Source organism: Brachyistius frenatus, unplaced genomic scaffold (assembly GCF_029030835.1).
Source record: "Brachyistius frenatus isolate BFR_SWC_R1_liver_20210118 unplaced genomic scaffold, ASM2903083v1 Contig_4, whole genome shotgun sequence".
Classification (NCBI taxonomy): domain Eukaryota; kingdom Metazoa; phylum Chordata; class Actinopteri; family Embiotocidae; genus Brachyistius; species Brachyistius frenatus.
In genome coordinates this window covers 2801454-2823172 of record NW_027210603.1, presented here as the reverse complement: position 1 = coordinate 2823172, position 21719 = coordinate 2801454, and the positions used below count along the sequence as shown (strand labels likewise).

At 43.2% G+C, this 21719-nt stretch overlaps 1 protein-coding gene across 3 annotated transcripts in view; it reads right to left on the bottom strand.

The window, feature by feature from the left end:
* ppfia4 (PTPRF interacting protein alpha 4) overlaps window positions 1–21719 on the bottom strand; it is a 58512-nt gene that overhangs the window by 2293 nt on the left and 34500 nt on the right. For 2 of the 3 annotated variants that reach the window (XM_069710167.1, XM_069710184.1), the window contains 27 exons: window positions 17222–17323; window positions 16797–16961; window positions 16439–16513; window positions 14241–14462; window positions 13268–13402; window positions 12464–12598; window positions 12220–12303; window positions 11222–11353; window positions 10998–11060; window positions 9436–9527; window positions 9216–9345; window positions 8421–8617; window positions 6495–6723; window positions 6376–6411; window positions 6154–6275; window positions 5887–5999; window positions 5723–5804; window positions 5542–5623; window positions 5157–5357; window positions 4264–4326; window positions 3836–3862; window positions 2929–3104; window positions 2553–2650; window positions 1680–1855; window positions 997–1065; window positions 725–911; window positions 487–584 (listed from right to left, as the gene is read on the bottom strand). In XM_069710167.1, coding sequence (XP_069566268.1) covers window positions 526–584; window positions 725–911; window positions 997–1065; window positions 1680–1855; window positions 2553–2650; window positions 2929–3104; window positions 3836–3862; window positions 4264–4326; window positions 5157–5357; window positions 5542–5623; window positions 5723–5804; window positions 5887–5999; window positions 6154–6275; window positions 6376–6411; window positions 6495–6723; window positions 8421–8617; window positions 9216–9345; window positions 9436–9527; window positions 10998–11060; window positions 11222–11353; window positions 12220–12303; window positions 12464–12598; window positions 13268–13402; window positions 14241–14462; window positions 16439–16513; window positions 16797–16961; window positions 17222–17323 — 3252 coding nt within the window. In that variant the 3' untranslated portion in view covers window positions 487–525. The remainder of the gene's footprint in view (window positions 1–486; window positions 585–724; window positions 912–996; window positions 1066–1679; window positions 1856–2552; window positions 2651–2928; window positions 3105–3835; window positions 3863–4263; window positions 4327–5156; window positions 5358–5541; window positions 5624–5722; window positions 5805–5886; window positions 6000–6153; window positions 6276–6375; window positions 6412–6494; window positions 6724–8420; window positions 8618–9215; window positions 9346–9435; window positions 9528–10997; window positions 11061–11221; window positions 11354–12219; window positions 12304–12463; window positions 12599–13267; window positions 13403–14240; window positions 14463–16438; window positions 16514–16796; window positions 16962–17221; window positions 17324–21719) is intronic. The other variant, XM_069710175.1, reaches the window with a different exon arrangement.

Here is a 21719-nt window from a genome sequence, read left to right as displayed (position 1 = left end):
GTCTGAACATTACTTGTGGTCTTGGGTTGAGCATTTGAGTCTCGTTCCTGAATCGCTCCGGTGGATGGAACGGAGCAATAAATATCGTCAGGCACACAATTTCTGTTCGTTGGATGAATTCATGATTGGTTTTGTTTTTTCATGGGAAGAAAAATACAGTATTTTATATAGTATTGATAGACTGCACATTTTAAAGCTACATCAATAGATTTTTTTTTTCTTTTAAAACATAATTCTCTCTGAAGTTGTGATACCTAACGTGTTGCCAAACACTGATGGCAGAATCAAAGCATTTGTCAGGTGAGGTCAAAACTTTATTCTCCTTTTTATCTCTGTTTTGGTCTCAACCTCAAAGTATTCATCAGGACTAAGCCTGGCACAAGTGCAGCTTAATGTCCCGTTAGTTCCACTCCTGCTGTCCAATGCTGGTTAAAAGCGCACAAACCTGTGAGTTCAGCAGCTTCAGGTCGTGCTTTGTTAGCTTACCTGTTAGCATTAGCGCTCCTGTTAGTAAGTAGAGTATAGTTAGCATGAATAGGTCCGCACGGCCGAGGGGTCGAGCCTCGGGGGCGCCGGGGGAGGAGCTTGAGGGCGTTGCACAGCCGGAGAGAGAGGAAACAGCATGCAGTTAGTCAGCTAGGGCAACCAGAGAGAAGCACATTATTCTGCATACAGAATAATCCACGGGTTTAAGCTCAGTAGTGCGGTTAGTATGGTAACGCACCTTCAGGCTGGAGCTGTTTCTTGGGTGCCAAACTCATAGAGGGTGGCATGGACATGGAGGCCATGCGGAAGCCAGCCGGCAGTGTTTCCATGGAGCCTGCCATCATCCCCAGCCCCACCCCTCCCTCACGGGCCCGGAACCTCTTGCGCCATGACGGAGAGCGTCGAAAAGACTTGTCATCCCCACCCTACAGGGATAGAGAAAACAAACAGGGTCATGTGATTTGCCTCAACAATGTTGTATTTGATCAAAGCAGCAGCTTGAGAGGTCACCTCCTCTAGTCGGCGGTCGGTCCCCAAAGCTAACAGGTTGTTAAACTCCCTCTCCAGAACCTGCCGGGCCTGAAAAACAAACAGCCTCGGTGAGCAGTGATGCTGTGAACAATAATCAGGAGCTGCTAGAATGTCAGTGAAATACCTGTAAAATAAAAACACTTTCTCTGATAAACAACAGAAACCTTCAGGCTTTTTTTTTTTGTTGCATTTCCAGAAAAAAAAAAAAATCACTTCTAATACGAAACTGTGGGCAAGAAAACAGTGCCGAAACCTGTAACCAGGAACTACTATAAAGTAAATTCTGGGCAAGAATAACAGAGCAGTTTTGATCTGAGAACAAATGATGCAGGGATTAAAGCAGAGGTAAATGTTGGGAGGCAGTGGAAGGACATACTGGCTGCACACAAACCACTGCGTCACCAAAAAGTAAAAATTAGAGAGTCTCATCCAGATAGACTGGTCACGGAAATGCAGTGAGTTTACAATACTGAAAGAAAAAGTGTCAAATATGTCTGTTATTATTCCCAAAAAAATCTTAATGTTAACTTTTGGGGTTTCAGTGAATATCTAATCCCAGAAAATTGACCGAACTGCAGTTAAAAATCGTATCATGCAACACTTGAAAGCAGTTTAATCAGGGCATGTTGAGTGTTGTGCGTTGTTTCTTCCTCTATAACTACCTGTGTGTTCTGCATTGGGATCTGCAGGATGAGCGCTAGGCTGCTGTAGTCGAAGGTCTCATCCAGAGAGACGAGCGCTCCGTGAACGCCACTCTCCAACAGGTTGCCGCTGTATTCCCTCAGACCGATGGACTGGACCCAGTGGATCACCTGTTCATTGGTCCACACCAGAACATCTCAAATAAAAGAGAGGGATTGAGGTTAATGTTGCTGTAGCACGATGTTTTAGGGACTGTCAGTATGTTTCGTAGTCAGGAAAGAGAGGACACATTATTAAGAGCGAGAGAAATAAAGAGATAATGCGCGTGTCCACATCGTGTCAAGTCGGTGGCACACTCCCTTTGTTCATTTAAAGCACAGCTGTCAGCCAGCTTTCCAAGATGGAACAGGCGGACGGTGTGCGTGTGTGAGAGTGTGTGTTTATGTGTGTGTAAACAGGGCAGGACTCTGATTTGACACGACAGCTGAGTCAAGTTCATGGGCTGAACTCAAGGTCAAAAGGGCGAGAGGGTTGGCTAGATCTAAGTGTGTGTGTGTGTGTGTGTGTGTGTGTGTGTGTGTGTGTGTGTGTGTGTGTGTGTGTGTGTGTGTGTGTGTGTGTGTGTGTGTGTGTGTGTGTGTGTGCGCACGGAGCACTCTTGGCGAGCGGAGCTTTAGATCATAAGATTGGCTTTTTGACAGACGAAGGAGCAGCTGTTTTAATGCTCAGTCCGAACAGAGGATATCAGACGAAACCACTAGGTGGTACTCTGGCCCGGCGAGGCGGTCGACGTGTGCGTGCTTGTGAACGGGTGTTTTGAAGACGTTTGTGTGTGTACGTGATTGCTTTTTTGTCACTATGCATGGATAAGAGTGTGTATGTGTAAAATGTACCTTTCATGTCGTGTTGGTTGTCCTCTCTCCGGCGCTCCAGGTCTTTCCTGTCATAATTGAGTCTCTTCAAGCTCATAATCCCATACTGCAGACTGGCCCTGGTACACAGCCACACACATACACACACACACGCACACACACACACACACACACACACACACACACACACACACACACACACACACACACACACACACACACGCACACACGCGCACACACATGCACGCGCATGCACGCACGCACACACAGTGAGAGAAAAGCACGAGCACATAGGCATCATTAGCCTTCTCATCTCCATTGCTAATGTATCCAGTGAGCAGATGAAAAGTGGCGTAGATCAAACAGCAGCTATAAGCTAATCGCCATTGCAGCAGACCTGTGGAAGCTGTCCACCATCTTGAGATGGCTCCGCAGGTCCTTCTTGGTCAGGTGATCCAGCATGCGTGCGTCGACCAGACACTCCATGAAGTAAGAGCGGTACTGAGGCAGGCCGAGGCAGGGCAGCCACTCGTTCCCTATCCACTCATGGTTCATGTCACCATACGCCAAAGTCTACAGGGAGACGAGTACACAATGTCACTGATGTGTGCAACAGAATAAAGACAAAAAAACCCCTTCTTGTTTCAGAGTAACATGGAAATCACAACTACTTAAGAGGTAAAACACTGTAAACATTATGACATGTCATCCGGATAAAATCACGAGTTTGATTAACAGTATAAATGGCTGCAACCTATGTAGATATTACAGAAACAAGACGGAGACATGCTGAGACATGCTGGCTAACTCTCATGGTTTAATTAGAGACTGGGACATCAAAATGGCACAGAGGTGAGAAGTGTTTTAATATTTTATCAACCCCATTTAAATTAACTGGGTTGGAAAAATATTAGGAACCCCTCTGAGTACAACCCAGTAGAGTTTAACAGCACGTCAAATTACGTTTTCCAAAATGAACGTTGGAATAAATCAAAACCTCTCTCGATCAGATGGAACAAGAACTGAACAATATAATCCTTATGAAGTGTGAATTTATTGCTGAGCTGCTTTTTTATACTTCATGTTTCCCCTGTAAGTGTTTTTAATATAAAGGCTGAATGATGTATTTATATCTGGGGCTTTTACAGCATGAAAATGGCTAAAATATAGAACAATACGTAACTGTGTCAGTTATTGTCTTATAAAGCTGAAAGGGAGGTTGCCCTTATTTACATATATGTTTTAGTGAAGGGTGCTAGTACGCTTTCACAGTGTGTGTATACAGATGTTTGCAGCAGCCTCACCTGTGCCCAGCTGCCCTCCTCATTCTCCTGAGTGGCAGCGTGGTGGAGACAATATACGCGGTTAAAGAAACGGGTTTATCAAACACACACGTACTACACACGGAAAAACACACACACGAGCTCCAGTCAGTTTTTACTCTGCAAGTTAACAGAAATTACACATCAGCAGCAGCAGCAGCAGCAGCAGTTATTCATTGCATGAAGACGCAGACCACATGACCACAGTTTACATCAGTTACATCCGACAACCACGTACACACACCAGCAGAAGCACAAAAGATGTGTTAGTGTGTGTGAAGTGGCGGGTATTTAATGGGATCTTCCGGGAGAGGACATTTGCGTGTCGCCGTGGGGACAGTGTGAGCGTGAGAGAGTGTTGGGTGGGGGGGGGAGGGTAACAGGGAGGGGAGCACCCAGATGGTACTGACCGCTTTAGTGGAGGAAGCCAGGTTCTCCATCTCTTCATGAGTCACCCACACATTTCCGGAGGACTGCTCAGAGGACGAGAACACACCCAAACACACAGACACAGACAGACAGACACACACACACACACACACACACACACACACACACACACACACACACACACACACACACACACACACACACACACACACACACACACACACACACACACACACACACACACACACACAAAAGCAGGCACACAAAAACACACCCGAGAATGCACTCGTGTATATTTTCACACATACCAAACCCCACGCACACACACACGCACGCACGCAGGCACGCACGCACACACACACACACACACACACACACGTACGCACACACACACACACACGCGCACACACACACACACACACACACACACACACACACACACACACACACACACACACACACACACACACACACACACACACACACACACACACACACACACACACACACACAGACAAACATTGTGTTGAGTGATGCCAAGGGAGGGTGTGTATTTCAGGCAGGTAGCTTGTAGCTATATCTGGCACTATTTGTGTGTTGTTTTTCCCCACAGTGAGCCATGCAATTTATGGCAGCTGAAAAGGACGAGTCCGCCCAATCGGAGACATGAACCGAGCCTCGACGGCGGTCTGAGCGGAAAAATAAAAAAGTGTGAAGCAGCATCACCTGAGGGTGGAGAGTGAGGGTTAAGGCTAAAAGTGGAACAGATTTTCAGTGGAGGGGAATGTGTTCGAGTCATTCCTAAATTGATTTGGTTTCAGGTTCATGTGCTCATTTATGCCTTTATCTATTATCTGTGTGTGCACATTTACATGCCTGTGTTGATGGAGGTGTATCGGTTGTATGTCTCTACCGTTCTGGAAGTGAGGGGGGCGGAGGGGCTGGTGAGGGAGACCATTTCCTGGATGGCCAGGCGGAGTTTGAGCCGGTGCAGAGGGTTGCTGATGCCGATCTCCCTCTGGATCTCGGTGTCCGACAGAGCCGACATGATGGCTCCGCTCTTCACGTTGGCACGGCAGGCTGCCACATACCAGGCTGGCATGCCCACCCACAGCTGGTGAGAGTCATCAAGACATTCAACGTCAACACCATTGTCGCCATAAATGGTCAGAAAAAAAGGAGAACGGAGTGCAGATCAGGCTGTAGGGTCAGCCTGGTGTTTGATATTACTGTATTCCCCTTTTTATTGAGTAGAAGTAGCACGACAGAAATTTCTGGTTGGGATATCAGTGGAATACCTCCAGCCATGAGACGACAGTAGGTCCGTCCCACTGAGCAAACGGCAGCCCTCTTTTCCTTGCATCTTCCAGAAGTTCATGTCTAGGCAACAACAAACAGAGGCAGAAGGAGAAGTAAACAACCAATAAAAAGGGTTGGTTACAAAAACTAAATACTCAGACAAACAGAGTTTTCTTGTACTTTTTTTTCATCCTGCGGTCTCTCTCAGCCTGCGTGCCCAGTTTCCCAAGAGTCATAGTGTCTCCGATGCCCATCTCAAAGTCTAAAACACAACACAAGTGTGTTAGGCTTTGTCTCTGTAAATCACACACAGCTTCACACGTGATGAGTTGTCCACAGTGTACCTGTTAAGGCTGGTAGAGACTGTCCATCCCTGCCAACAGTCTGGTCCATTCGACCCTTCTCCTTCTTCCCAAACAATCTGCCGATAGATGACTTGATTCCTTTCTTCTGCTTGCTGCAAGCAATTAGAGAAAACAGCGTTACACTGAAATCTACATTGGAGTGCATTATTCTGGCACGTCTTCTGGCTTCCAGACCTACACCATGGGCTATCCACTGTGACGCTGTTATACTCTGCTACCTGTGTGTGTGTGTGTGTGTGTTTTTACCCTCGTCCATCCTCCAGACTGCCTGTGAATTGGGCGAAATTGGTCTCCAGCCGTAAACTGCGGGGTGAGGAGGGAGGCGACGTCTCACACTTGATGGTAGCTTTGTCCACCTCCACCGGAGACTGAAAGAGTCACAACAGCAATTCAGCTCGGTTTATGAAAGCCAAAGTAAGCCCAAAAAAACAAAAAACAGTTTGACTTTAGCTGCGTTTGCAAACTTACTGCTACTTTCCTTCGGTGCTTCCTCAAGTCGCTTGGCTATCAGAGACAAAACAACACACTGAGATTAAAGAAGCCACAAACTTTGCTGCTATGAGTGTGTGTATGACAGACTTTCTGACCAGAGTCATGATGCCTAGATGGTGGCTGGGGTTGCGTCCGTGATGTTTGGGTGTGGAGTGGCCGCTGGTGGGCGGGGAGGAGGATGATGCCAGGGACTGGGCGGTGGCGGAGGTGGGCAGGGCCCGGGGTCGAAGTGTCACGTTGAGTCCGTCCATGCTGCCGCTGTTCACACGAGACTCGATCTCGTCGGAGCGCAGGTCCGCTGACTCTCTCTCTACCTGGATCATCCTGCACACGCAAACGTGCACACACACTCGGTCATGCTGAGCCCCGTAATTCCCGTTACGCCTTGTATTTTTTGCACTGAATGTGGAAATAATTTGTAAGCTATTATGATGATCTTCATTTTTACTTTGCTGTTACTTTCTATTTTTGTTTTGAGTTCTTAAAGGAGGGTTTAAATGTTTCTGCCTCATGTTCAGCAAACAACAATAATTCTGATCCATACCAAGCAGCAGGTCACAATTTGTTGAAAAGAGCTACAATCCTTAAAAAATTGATATAAAATTAACATTTGTTTAACCAAGATTTGAAGGCTTTGAGGACATCTGGCTCCTCTGTTGCGTAATCAGCAGCTATTTAGCATTTTCTATCCAGAAACATATTCTGAGGTGTCACAAGAGGACCTTGTTTACTGTAAACTGCAACAAACAGCGTCTTCTTCCAGGAGGGAACAGAACAGAAGAGCAAAGGACCTTATCAACATATCATCATGTCTGTGGCTATTTTCTTCTGTAAAATTCTTTGATTTCATGCTTTAGTTACAGTCTCTTACTAACTAGGTTCAATTCTAACACCATGATATTTAATAAAGTATACACATATCCAAATTATTGTCAAGCCATGTATGTAGATTCAAAGGTACAAACCATGAGACACAAAATTCAAAACTCGGGAAGCCTGTTCATCCACATCTGCGAGTGTCATCACAGTGAGTCATCTTGACATCGTGGGGGAATGTTATCATCGTATAACTGGGTTTTTTCAGAACTTATATAGCAACTGAAATATTTCATCATTTTTCAATTGAAAAATCCTCTGATGTCCAATAAAATCCTTTATTAAGTTGCATTATTTCCTTTTGCTTATTGTTAAACCTACACCCTGATGTCTTAAATAAATTCTCTCACTTACCTTTGAAAGAGATATAACATCAAATCATAAGCAAATAAATTGAGCATGCATTTTTTTCTTTTTCTACATTTGCCATTATCTTCTCTGTCTGTTTAATTTTCTGAGCCAAAGGTTTGACTACCAACGTAAACGAGCACATTTATAATACTACTTTTGAGTCTAAATATTTGTATTTACATAAACTTGCTGTGTTGGTGACCTGATCCTCTTTATTGTGGTAAAGATCTCTTCAGGAAAACCAAACATTTCTAATATCCTAACAATATATACTGGTCAAAGGCTTTTTCTGTGCCCACTGTCATCAATGCCAAGTAATTTCATCCTATTTGAAGTTCATTTATATGTTTTGCTTCTTTTGGAAGAAGGCTTTGCTTTTTTAGAAAATTCGGATATTAATATTTCCTTTCTTAGATCTTCATTTTGTTCTTCATCTGGGTCAAATTTTCAAGTGTTATACTGTGTGTGATTTATATAAATGTCAGTGGTATACAGCAAGCTTTTGAATCTTTTCATTTCTTTTTTGTCATACTTTTGTCTTTAAGTTAGAACTCCTAATGAAGGAGGTCAGTGTTGTTCCTGATGCGTCCTGTGTGGCCTTGATACATTGTTTTAAGAAGATAAAGCAGCAGCACCTTTATTTGCTCTTCAAAATATTCCTTTTTCTTCTAGTTATTTTTGAAGTATGTTTAATATTGTGCTTTCTTTCTATCTGTATCCTGTTTCTTGTTTCATAATTTTCCCATGGGGATCATGAAACTGTCATATCCTCTCATGCAGTGTGCCTGCGATACCTTATTTCTTCATTGATAGCATCGAGTTGCTCTTGCAGCATGAGGGCGAGAGTCTGAGCATCCGATTGCCCGCTGGGGGAAAGCAGGGCTGAGCTGACATCGTCATCCAGGTCTGACTCTGCCTCGATGTCGCTGCCGAGTAGGTGGCTGACGCTCCCACGCAGAGATGGGTAGTCCTGTTCAAACACCGCACACACCTAAACACAGCATACACACATGAGCTTCAACGTAAAGAGGGACGGTCAACGTCTTTAAAACTGCACGCAATTCATCTAAAGAATGTACTACAGGGATGAATTCTGATTAAATGCATACATGTAAAAAAACAAATATGACACCTGAGGAAGTATTTGGCTAGTTATGAGAAGAAATGGATGAACAGGAAACTTACATCACACAGCATGTCCATGGCAGCAGGTGAGAGAGACAGAAAGACAGAGAGGTTAGTAGAGAATGGGAAGCATGAAGCACTGACACTTACTAGCAAAGCAGACATGAACCTGGATTAAGCACCGGTGTGGGAGCTGCATGTGGTTAGAAGAAAAGTTGAGATGTGGTCTCTTGTACGTGGTTCTGTAATTTTGCAATCCGGTTCAATGTGTGTGTGTGTGTGTGTGTGTGTGTGTGTGTGTGTGTGTGTGTGTGTGTGTGTGTGTGTGTGTGTGTGTGTGTGTGTGTGTGTGTGTGTGTGTGTGTGTGTGTGTGTGTGTGTGTGTGTGTGTGTGTGTGTGTGTGTGTGTGTGTATGTGAGGACTTGTGGTGTTTCTTTGGCCCAGTAAAAAAGATTATTGGCACCTTGTTTGGGTCATCTCGTAGTGCTGACAGTCTGCCTTTCTGTGCTCGTCTGATTACAGTTGTGCTGTAGTGGCCATCTTGGCCCTCCACCACAGAGAAGCGAAGGTCGCTCGCACTACCCAAGTGAGACCTGAGATTATATATACATAGAAAAAATTATTGTCAATACTGGACGTTTACACTGCCAGTATAAACGTCAGTATGATAAAGCTTGTGTTACCGAGGGTGAGTTCCATCTCCAAATGCTCCACTGCGGCGTTTTAAATGGTCGATCTCGTTCCTCAGTTTATCAATCTCTCCTATCAGCCGTTCCTAAGGAAACAAGTTGAAGTAGGTTAGCATTCATCTTCTACTTAAGTAAAAATAGAAAGACTAATACTTATTTAATTATGGGAAAAGTAGGCAGAAGTCTAAGTATTAAGTTTAGTATTATCAGTAACCTATGCGGTACTGTCAGGGTTACATGCGTTTATTAGCGCAGATGCTGGCTCACTGGATATTTTAGGAAATATGTTTGTTTTCTTGCTTAAATGAGAAAATAAATGATAGAAATAGCCAACCTGACTTGCTAGTGTTACTAGTCACTGGGTCAAGATATGACCATGCACATAATGCCATAACACTTTAACTTATCATAACACTTATCTTTGCACAGGTAGCCTACCAAACAACATATCCTAGATATGATTGTGTTAATTAGTGAATTTTAGATGCGCTATTAAGATTTTGTTACTTTTGAACAGGGCCTTGCTACCTGTTTCCCCCTTTGAACTGCTTTCCATCTTCTCATTTAATGACAGACTTAACCAAATTTTAATATTTCAATCTTAAAAATGCGCTACAGACATTTCTGTCAAGAAACAGGACCATACACTCGGCGTTTACACTAAACTAAGAGCGCGATTCCAGGTAGCCCACGTGAGATCTCGCAGAAACTCGTGTGATCAAACGTGACTTCAGAGCAAAACAAACAGGGAGGCGGATTTCTTCGTCAGCTGGAGGGAGAGTGAAACCTGTTCATGCTAGAAATTTTTAGACATTTTTCTACATTCTTTGAACTTCCATATTAACATTACTGTGTTCTGGGCTTGCATGAGAGTCAGTGACCGTTTCCACCAGTCAACTCGCTCTCACTGGTTTTTGCAGGTTTCTGCTAAAGATTCCCATGCTGCTCCTGTCACACTAGATTTGAAGTCAGGCATGATTGATGTTTAATATTGGAAATCAGAGACACTCTGATCCATTTGGTAACATTAACATTAAGTAAGTGAACCCCTCACACCACTAAATAAAATGAAATACAAAGTCAATAAAACATTTTTGGTTGTTAGCTTAAGTTCCTCTTTCTTATTAGATTTTGTGTGGCTCCATCTGAAAATAGTCCCATCATTAGTTAGAAAACAGGCCTCAAAAAGATGTGTTTTTGGGGGCGTGTCTGTTTTGATTGACAGGCCTATGGTGCAGCCAGATTTCGGCTATCAGTGGGCGGACGTAAAGCCGGTCATCCCTAAAATATCCCTGATATATTGATTTCTATATATTTGGCCAAAAATATCATGATAATAGCTCTAGTCCATATCTCCCAACCTTTATGCTGCTTAACGTGGGACATCATTACGTCAGCAAGTCGGAACAATGCCATTTTCGCAATATGAATTTTCTTATTATATTAAAAAGTGAAGATGCCATATGGCCATGCTCAAGGTATATGTACAAGTGGAAGTGAGGACACAATAGTGTGGTTTGTAGTGTGGTTAGGTGACTCGCTGGAGTCTTACTGACCCTGGTGTGGTGAAATTCTTCAAGTTGTTTCTGGCAATTCTCGAGGTCTTGAATGAGAGAGTTCTAGACAAAAAAAACAAACATGAATCTGCATCAAAATAAATCTGTCCTCCAAGAAGAACACGAGTTGTAATGTACATTCATTTGGTGTCTGAACAAAAAGCAACAGCATTATGAGCTGCTGCTGCTGCTGCCGCCTCGATGAATGTGTGTGCAGGGCTTGCCTTGTCTTCCAGGGCAGCCATGCGTTCTTTCAAATGGAGCTGCAGTCTTTCATTGGACTCAGTGAGCAGACGATCCACAGTGTCAGATAAACGCTTGTTGTGCTCCTCATTCATTTTCTCCCTCTGACGAGCCTGATGAGCCGAGAGAGAGAAAACCAGACGAGGGGGATGACATCATCAGAATTTCTCTTTGATACAGACTCCATGTGGGTGTATTTATGCAGCTAATTATGCATCTTTACATGGATTAAAGGATGAAGTGTGTATTTAGCCCTAGATCACCAGCTGCCAGATATAGGTTTTCTTGGCCAACAATGGATCTCATAGCCAGAATGATTTAATTACAATAATTTATGTGATGATCAAAAGGGTTAAAAGGTTTCTCTTCAATGAGAAGCACTGTGCTTAATATGTCATCAGCTGTAATTTCATCAAAGTAAATTAACACAGACACACACAAATACACATGTGCATCCTCAGAGAGCTCTGTCTACTAAATATAGTCATGAGATTGCACAGAGAGAGTGAGAAATTAGTCTTGCGTGAATTATTCAGAGTCTAAAGATAGCAGCCAATCACACTTGCAGGGGGGTGGGGTTGGGGGGGTGGGGATGAGAGGTATGTGTTGCAGGATATGTGGATTCGGTTTGGATTCATACAAACAATGCACTGGGAAAATGAAGACCTCCTCCTGAATCTGTGTTTGAGTGTATACACGTGTATGGATGAGGGAGCACAGTGCCAGGAGTCAAGGTGTCAACGCCCCCCCCCCCCCCCCCCACCAGCAATACACACACACTTCATAGTGAGAGGTCAGAGAAACCCTGCAGGGCTGGTGCTCTCACACATACGCACGCACATAGTGCACACACACACACACACACACACACACACACACACACACACACACACACACACACACACACACACACACACACACACACACACACACACACACACACACACACACACACACACACACACACACACACACACACCCTTCCCAGCTCTTGGTTCTTCTCCTCCAGTTGTGACTCCAGCTGTCTGAGCCGCTCCTCCACGTTGCCATGGCGCTCCTCAGCCTGCAGGGGGAGACACGTACTTATAAGTACAAATACTTCAATAAGAGCTGTGTCATATGTTTATCTGCTTCTGTATTTTTTTCTGTAAATCAGAGACTCTTTATTTGATCATTTGTTATAGCTGTGTCTGTGTGTGTGTGTGTGTGCGTGCATGTGTTACCTTGGAGAGCGCTGCCACTCTCTGTGCCAGTTCAGCTTCCACCTCTGGGAGTGTCTCAGCCTTCCTCATGGTCTGAGCCAGCCTCTGCTCTGCCATCTCCAGCATGTCCTGCAGCTGGCGCACCTTCTCCTCACTCTGACACACACACACACACACACACACACACACGCACACACACACAAACATTCAAATATACAGGAGGGACAGTACCGCAGTCACCAGAGAGGTGTGTAATCAGCGTAGTGCAGCCAGCGAGTAGCAAGGACGTGACACACGGGCAGGCGTGGAGGACCCAGCCTGTGTTTTCCTGGTGGAGCTGAACTCAGATTCACCCTGAACTACAGATGAACCTTTGAGCTTGATGTTTCCATTGCTCACTCCCTGACTAACATGCTCTTCAATACTTGAATACATTGTCGCAGATGGGTGAGGCATGAAATATTAAAGTGTTGCATTTTTTTGATGTAACTAAGCAACACATTAACATTGTAACAAGTTCAAGGAAGTCTGAACATCACAGGATAATGGAACAAATCATTCATATATATTGTTGTGATGGGTGATTTGTATGTTGATTGTGTTGTTGTTTTTCAGACCCTTTGCCTAAATTAAGCTTTGTTTAATGTAACACATTAAGTGGGTCGGCCATCACTCATTTCCACTCATCTTTTTAGTAACAATTATCTGCAAATGACTGTTTGAATGACTGTTGCTTTGCTATTTTCAATGACAATCATGCATTCACACTCTATTTATTACGCAAGCTACAATCTTTTCTGTGTGTGACACGTGTTGACGTGTTACCTGTCGGTGCAGGGAGTCCTTGGTGGCCAGTTCATTCTCCAGTTTGTCGTTGAGGTCGTGGATGTGCGTGGTCTCCCGCTGAGCAGCCAGGTAGCGTTTTTCTAATGTGGTTATCCTCTCCTCCATATCCTCCCTCTAGAAAAAAGAATAAATTAAAAGTCATATATTGTCGTTAGATTTTCTAAAATCTTACATTTTCTGTATACTTAGGGTCCAGTAACATATTTTATGGTTAGTACCTGCGCACACAAACAAAATACTTTTTCTTCATACATTTTAATCTTAATAGTATTGTTTTTTGTGCTGTAGGTATGCAAGAAATGTGTGTACTTTATTGTCTTTATTGACAGAATGACACACAGCAATTCAACTTTTAGGATAAGAAAGCCGTTTCCCTCCCCAAAGTTTTTATCCTTGCTACGAGTATTGTCCATCTCCTTTCCAAGTTTTCACTAATAGCACACTATGATATCAAGCAAATTTAAAATGAGCTATGACAGTGAACCATGATAGAGCTAATAATGAGGTGATGCTATAGGACTGCCTGGTGACGGCATAAACGCACCTGTGCTGAATGATGTTATTGAAGAGCATTTAGATCGTTGTGTTGCTTTGTTTTGGACCATCATGTCACAATCTCTTAATTATAATCACAAAAAAAAGGGGGGCTTGAATTGACTGAGATTTCAAATTCATCTGTACTTGAAATAGATTTATGTATCGTGCATGTTTTGCCTATCAGAGTCATATGCTATCCCTCACGGTTTCTTTTCAGCAGTGAAAACTTTTCATGACAAAGGAAAAGCAGCTATCAGTCTCAGTTGAAGTCTGGACTTTTTCCCACAAACCCACGGCATAATAACCTTTATTATCTTTCTACTTGAGGAGTTTATTATTTCTGATGCCCACTGCTCTCAGCGCTTGCTCCTAGAACCAAAGCTCATTTATTTTTTAGTCCATCATTCACTGTCACCTCTCTCTGCTCCCTCTGTTGTTTGATTGACAACTCCTCGCTGCGGCTCAGTTCCCGCCGTGCATTTGCGAGCTCAGCCTCGAGCTCGGCCATGCGGGCGTTGAGAGTGGCGGAGTGGTCGCGGGTCTGAGCCAGTTCCTTATTGGTACGATCCAGCAGCTCCTGAAGCTCAGACACACGGCTGCCATCATCGTGGGCGTCTATCGAGCCGTTGGGTAGTCTCTGTTAGATGGACACACAAAATTAACAGATCTACTGTATATGAATATGTATTTATAGATTTACACGCGTTGTCACATGAATTGCATCTTAGAAATGAGTTACAATCAAATGAACTCGCCACAGTCTGTGGAGGGTATTGAGAGTCGTAGAACTGATAAAGTTGTCGGGTGACCTAGATAAAGAAGTGGTGAGTTTTATGCATACAGGGATTGGCAATGCAGGTTCAGCTTCCGTGTTGTTGTTTTGATGTTGTTGCTCTTCTTTTCACTGCTCAGAGTGCAGTTAATTCTGGGGCCTTAATTAAACAAACCTTCAGGGATGCATATTCAGACAGGCAACGCAGTGGGCAGCCAGATTTAGGAGGAACCCCCATTGCTCCCTTGTGTTCCCATTTAGCCTGCTGATGAATACCATACAGAAACATTAAAATACAAACAAATATATATGGGAAATAGGGCTAAAGGGTGTGAAACTGTGTAAAATACACCTGTTGAGTTGTGCAGTCCCAGTTTAGACACACACTCGTGAGGTTTCCTCCCTGTGAGGGAGCAGCAGCTCTCATTGGATACGACAGGGACCTGAGATTGTCTAGGTTAGAGTTCTACTTTATAAATGTATTTCAATTTTGTGCTGTTTTGAATAAATAAATAAGTTGTAACATCTGGGAGCAGTGACTGTCAGCAGGGGGGCGGGTGTCATAGACAAATGTTCTAACATAAAGTGTGTGTTTGCACAGTTCACACTCAGAGACCTCTAAACTGCACTCTTTCACCTTATGGCCACACTCAAGCTTATTCTCTCTACATCGTTTCGACCTCACTCTCAGTGACATTTTGATGCAGGCTTCTCAATTGTAATTTATGGATTTTTTTTGTTGTTGTTATTGTTTAATCATCTTTTTAATAAAAAAAAAAAAAGACACCTTTTTTTGGTTTCTCCATCGCTAAACCCAAAGAAATAGGGGCAACTGTAAGTGGTTCTTGTACTTTTCCCTCCTCCGCTGCAGGCCCGTACAGAGGAAAGCAATTTCCATCCTGATACAAACAGGCTCTGCTGTTTAATCACTGGGAGGTTTGTTACTCCAGTCACAGTTACACATGTGCCCGTTTCTTGGCCGGTCTCAAACCAGGAAGGACAGTCACGTAAGCCTTCCCATTATCAGAAAGGTTAAAGAGGATTTATGCTACTTTTAGCTCCTTTCACCTCTTCTGTGCAGTCATGAGCAGGAGGAAAGATCAAAGGGATACCAAAGACAGACTTTGCACTCAGACAGACAAATACTATCGGCCGACATAAAGTAAGGCACAGAGCAGAAAAACAATCACACGGTCAGGAAGACCTTCCATGTAGATTTGGATCCATCTGTTCGCTCCAATGAGTTACCTCTGTCTCACCATGCTCAACTGAAATGTAGATTCGAAAGAAAAGACTCATTTACTTCCTTTTTTGGAAAACATATATAACCAATTATACTTTGCATGTCTTCAAATATGAGTTATACTCAGAAAAGAGAAGAGAGGTTACGCCTCAGTGAGAGTCTGCTATCTCTGATCAGTGCAACTTTACAAGCTTGAATCTTATATCACCAGCCTGCTGGGACTCTGCTTTAACTGAGCCTGCAGGGAATATTTAACATAAATATATCTTTAGAATTATTTCTTTGAGGACATTTTTCAGAGTGCATGTTGAACAGAGGGCTGAAGAGAAGAACCTCTCACTCAGCACGACACTTCAAGTGTATATCAGATCAGACCAGAGGCTTCAACAGATGTCAGCAAGGGATTGAGCAGATGTTTCACTTACCACTACACACACACACACACACACACACACACACACACACACACACACACACACACACACACACACACACACACACACACACACACACACACACACACACACACACACACACACACACACACACACACACACACACACACTGTCCCATACATACACTCAGTCACACACCTCACCTCCTGTGTGGTAGCAGCTAGTTGTCCCTCCAAAGTGGCTACCCTCTCCAGAGCCACCCGAAGCCTCTCACGCACCTGACAAACGCACCAAGAGGGTGTTTTAATCAACATATAGTATTTTCTACTACGAGCGATTACTAGCGATTCTGTTCAAACCTGGAGAAACAAAACAGTGTTTGTATGTTGGAAATAAATTCTCCTGAAGTTACCACATGAGGCAGATGCTTCCCCTTCAATTATTTGTTAGAACTGACCGCAGTCTTTGTGTGTGTGTGTGTGTGTGTGTGTGTGTGTGTGTGTGTGTGTGTGTGTGTGTGTGTGTGTGTGTGTGTGTGTGTGTGTGTGTGTGTGTGTCCACCTTTTCATCCAGGGCCTTGTGGTGTTCAAACAGTGACTTCAGAGCTTTGAGGACCTCCACCTCGCTGGAGACTCCAGATGGTGGAGGGGCCTGTCTCTTCACCACTGTCATCCTCAGACTGCGTTCGTGACGAGACACCAGACACTCCAGGTGCTCCAACAGCAGCTACAGTACGCGCACACACACACACACACACACACACACACACACACACACACACACACACACACACACACACACACACACACACACACACACACACACACACACACACACACACACACACACACACACACACACGCATACGAATGTATGCACGAGCAAAGATAATTCAAATTTCATCCTTAAAAACAATGTTTGTTTTCATCAGGATCATCACATGCTTGTACTTACACATGCACGCTCTCAAAGACACACACACGTACCCTGGTGTTGTTCCTTTCAGCTTTCAGCTCAGATATTTCCTCTTCTTTCTCCAGCAGCTGCTCCCGGCATATGTTCAGCTCCTTTGTCAGGGTTGCAAACTCCTACACAGAAAACGCACACATGTCACCCATCCTGACGTTAATACTGTATCACTGATGTTTACACTGAACACAAATACAGCCGCAGCGAATGTAGGTGTGGTTGACCAATTTGTAAATAATAATAAGACGTAAATAATGGGCCGTGTAGGAGGATTTCTTCAAAGGGAAAACCGTTCATGTGTGAAAGATGCTGTCTGGGAAATGTTTTCTGTTCACCTTCAATAAGAGGTGGTGTGAGAGAGGGGAAATTCCATGACTAATTAGGGACCAAGATGGCACTGCGGTATCGGATCTGCATAAACGCAACCTTAGCTGTTCCACTCTGCCTACGAATGATGGTATTTTGGTTCCAAGATATTTCTTCTCTGCATGTCCGTACATGGACGAGGGTGGATCAGAAAGTTCGGAGACTGCTTCCGTTTTGTGCGAATGGTGTGCAGAATCCTATTGTGCACAGGGAAGATATAGCCTCAGTGAGGAAGTATTCAGAGTTTGATGCGCGCTCTCTGCTTAAGTTTCAGGTGCGGGAAGAAATTCCCAAAGCCTCCGGACCGCTGCTCACAAAACCATGTGTAACTCTGGTGCTGTTTTCATAAAGGGTTTAGCTTCTCCGTTCTCCCTGCATGTTACGATGCTGCGCACCGTTTGTGAACTTTGAACTCAAGGATGACCTGATCAGATTTTGGTGGTAAAAGGTCCCTGTGACCATACATAACACGCTTGTGGTCATAAAGCAAGAATTCAAACAATACATTTCACTAGAAAATGTCTACTAAGATGAAATGATGAAGAGATGACATTTTACAACCCAAAGCTCAAAAGTCAAATTCATTGTCTCATCATAATGTTCTGCAGCAACCTTTATCTGGTGAGGACATTGTGACCATATCTTAATCACATACTGTACTGAATTGTTGACACTAATCTTGGATGTCCACCTTGAAACTGCAGATTGTATAGGTCGGTTGGGTTGAAAATGTGTGTGAAGCATCCATGTTTTTAGACTTTGTGGCTTCTTTGCAGCAACATCTATATTTGAAGCATCGTCTCCTATCACGTCAACAACTGTGTTTATCAGCATTAGCTTTATTGGGCAAATTCCTTTGAAGTCTTCAGAACATACAGTATATTATATGAGTCTGGGTGGATATAAAATACAGCTTCACTGGGTGGTTTATTTAAATTTCTCCATGTTTAATGGGGTCAGATCAGAAAATATATGAACTATTCTGAATTTTAAAACATTTATATTGTGCTAAAAGCTAAGCGAACACATCTAGTAAATGTAGTTGACAGTGGTGATACAATAATGTTTCATAATGAAACTGAGGACAAATGATTCAAAATGAATTCTTATCTCTGATGGAAAAGTTCCACTTGTGCGCCGTTTGTTTTATTGATGTTCATTCTTCACACTCACACAGGATGCACTTTACTGAAGCTTTTAAGCTCCCGCTGCACCCCAGATGTCCTTTAAAGCCACATTTGAAAAACTCGTCCGATGAGTGACTTCAGTGGTTTCCTGGTCGGCTGGGATCCACTCAGTCTGTCAGAATTGCTCCATTCAGCCATTTTGTACATTTACTTGCACATCGTGTAACACGGCACAGAGTACAGACACAATTTTTTAGATAATGCAAACCAGTTTGCTAATATGATATTTTTTTCGTTTAATTTAAACTTGGGAACAAGATAACGTCAAGTAGTTGTCGCGAGTCTGTGTCCAGATGCAACAAAATCCTCCTGTCAGCACCAATAAGACTATTTAACACACTATATTCTGTTTGTTTAATTGGTGCACTTTAATGCTGGTGGATCATCTTTTCATCTTTTAGATAGAGCAACGTTGTCTCGTACCATTTTCAGTCTCTATGCTAAGCTAAGCTATCTGGCTTCTGACTGTAGCTCTATTTAATCGTACAGGCATAGTATCAATATTTCCATCCACATCTTAGCAAGAAAAGGAAAAATGCACACTTTCCAAAAGTCCCAACTATATCAGTGATCATTGTTGATGGTACAGAATGTCCAAAATTACTTTTCTGAAAAACATTGTCCTGCTCCTATACCCACTGCTGAGTGTGCAGTGTGCCGCTTCATGTAGTTTGATCGTCGCTGTTTCTCACACTGTTTAAGATAGCAGCTCCCCCTTTTTCACACCTCCTCAAACAACCACATATCGCAGATTTGATGGACATTTTATGCACTTTTGGAGCTGTAAATGGATGGCTCTATTAACTTTTATAGTTGGGGAGAAGGCTGTGATGGAACTGGGGCGCTTTTTCTGCCGTGTGTTTGGTTTTTACAGTGTATAAACTTTAATGGTGTTTCACCTGGCAGTTTTTCATTTTGGGGTGGACTAGTCCTTTAAATGACAGCTGCCAAAGTTTGTGTAGACATTATGAAGTAGTCTTTGGCTACAAACTAATAATAGAGAATTCATAAATGTAGTTGTTGGCTTATCTGTAACTGAGAACACACTGCACCTGTAAATCTGATATTAATTTACTGGATGCTGTCCGTTCTTCCCATTTTTTACAGCAAGACAACGTTTAAAACGCGCAATTTTGGACAGACGTCTTCACCTGCTCTGGTCTGGAGATTTCCACACTCAGATAAATCATGTAGAAGCATGGACTGGTCCTCACACAAATCTCATCAGGTCTTTAGTTCTACTTTTGCACTACCATTACAATTGCTGGATGTTTTCTGAGCCGTCAATTCTCACAACAGAGGATCTTTCCTGGTCTCCCAGCCTCACATCTAATCTACTTTTCTTCTAGTTTTCGGTTATTCGGTCGACTATATTGATTACATTTACACAAGAGGAGAAGCTTCCATTGCTGCTGTTCCACGATATAACAGAGAAACAGACAGTGACACACACACAGCTTATGCTGCAAGTTGATTTTGAATATTTTCTCTGGTTTGATCGCACTGGAGCGGAGATTGGGTGGCTGTCTGTTTACTGAGGTCTATACGTCTGTTTGTGCCTGAGTGTATGTCTGTGTGGACGTCTGTTTGTTGGTGCATGTTGTTTGAACGTTTCTTGGTGCTTTGCTGGCATTTTCTGTAAGCTTGGCTTTAGTCCAAACCAATACCCGAAGGCTTTTGCTCTCTCTGCCTGTTTCTTTCCCTTTCTTTCTGTCACACACACACACACACACACACACACACACACACACACACACACACACACACACACACACACACACACACACACACACACACACACACACACACACACACACACACACACACACACACACACACACACACACACACACACACACACACACACACACACACACACTTTTTAAAGTCCTGGAGCTCCCTGCAGCTATGACACTGCACTCTTGTGCAGTTTCTCACTAATGACCCAAACAGTGGGCCTGAGTAAGAGATTCTTCTTGTGTCCCCCTTAAACTCCAGCAGAGATGGTGGTGCATTTTGTAAAAGGCTGAGAGGAGAATGCCACGATGGCAGTACAGCAGACAGGAGGAGCCCTAACAGGTGTGACTTTAGGTTTATAGAGAGTTAGGATAAATATACTTGTGCCTTGTGTCCAGTTTCATGGTGGTAAAGTGGTGGAAATGGTCTATTTGCACTGTTCCTGTGGATGTGTTATGAATATGATTAGGATGCACAGACTGACTGACTCTACAATAGTCTCTGTAATACTATATTGATATCACAAGAAAAATGTCCTCAGTGTTCGTGACAGGAGAATGTGTGTTTATGCAAGCGATGGTAAACTTAAAACAATGAATTCAAAATAAATATAAGCGAGACAAATATAGCACATTACAATATGAATATTTTGATTAATGTAAGGAGTGTCATAAAGATGATAAACTATGTGAATCTCATTTTACATATTTCATGCATCTTTGCTAAATAATATGCATAGCACATACCCTGCAGCTTTCTTCACACAGAAATATAATAGGCATAAACTATAACATTATACCCATTAATTTGCATGGAAAATAACATTGTTATCTTCCATGAACATACCGTAGAATTCGGCCTGTTAAAGGAAACATATTGTACATTTTATAGTATAGGAGACACGTAACTTTTAAGATGATGGATGAAGTGATTCTCCTGCTAGATTATTTGTTTGGAGGCTCTTAAATCTTTGGTGAACTGAAATCGTATCTGTAAACTTTGAAGAGGTTCGTGGTGTCAGTAGCTGATACAGTATGTCTGCTCGGGGGATGACCCACAAAGCTCATATACTTTTAATTAGCTACACATTTTAAGTCATAAATTCAGCTTTGCAAGCAATGTGTTCACTCTTTCTGCCGGCAGATACCACTTCGCCACACTGGTTGTGATATTTATCAAATAGACAAAGTCCGCCTTCAACAGATTGGCAGTCTGAATGTCATCA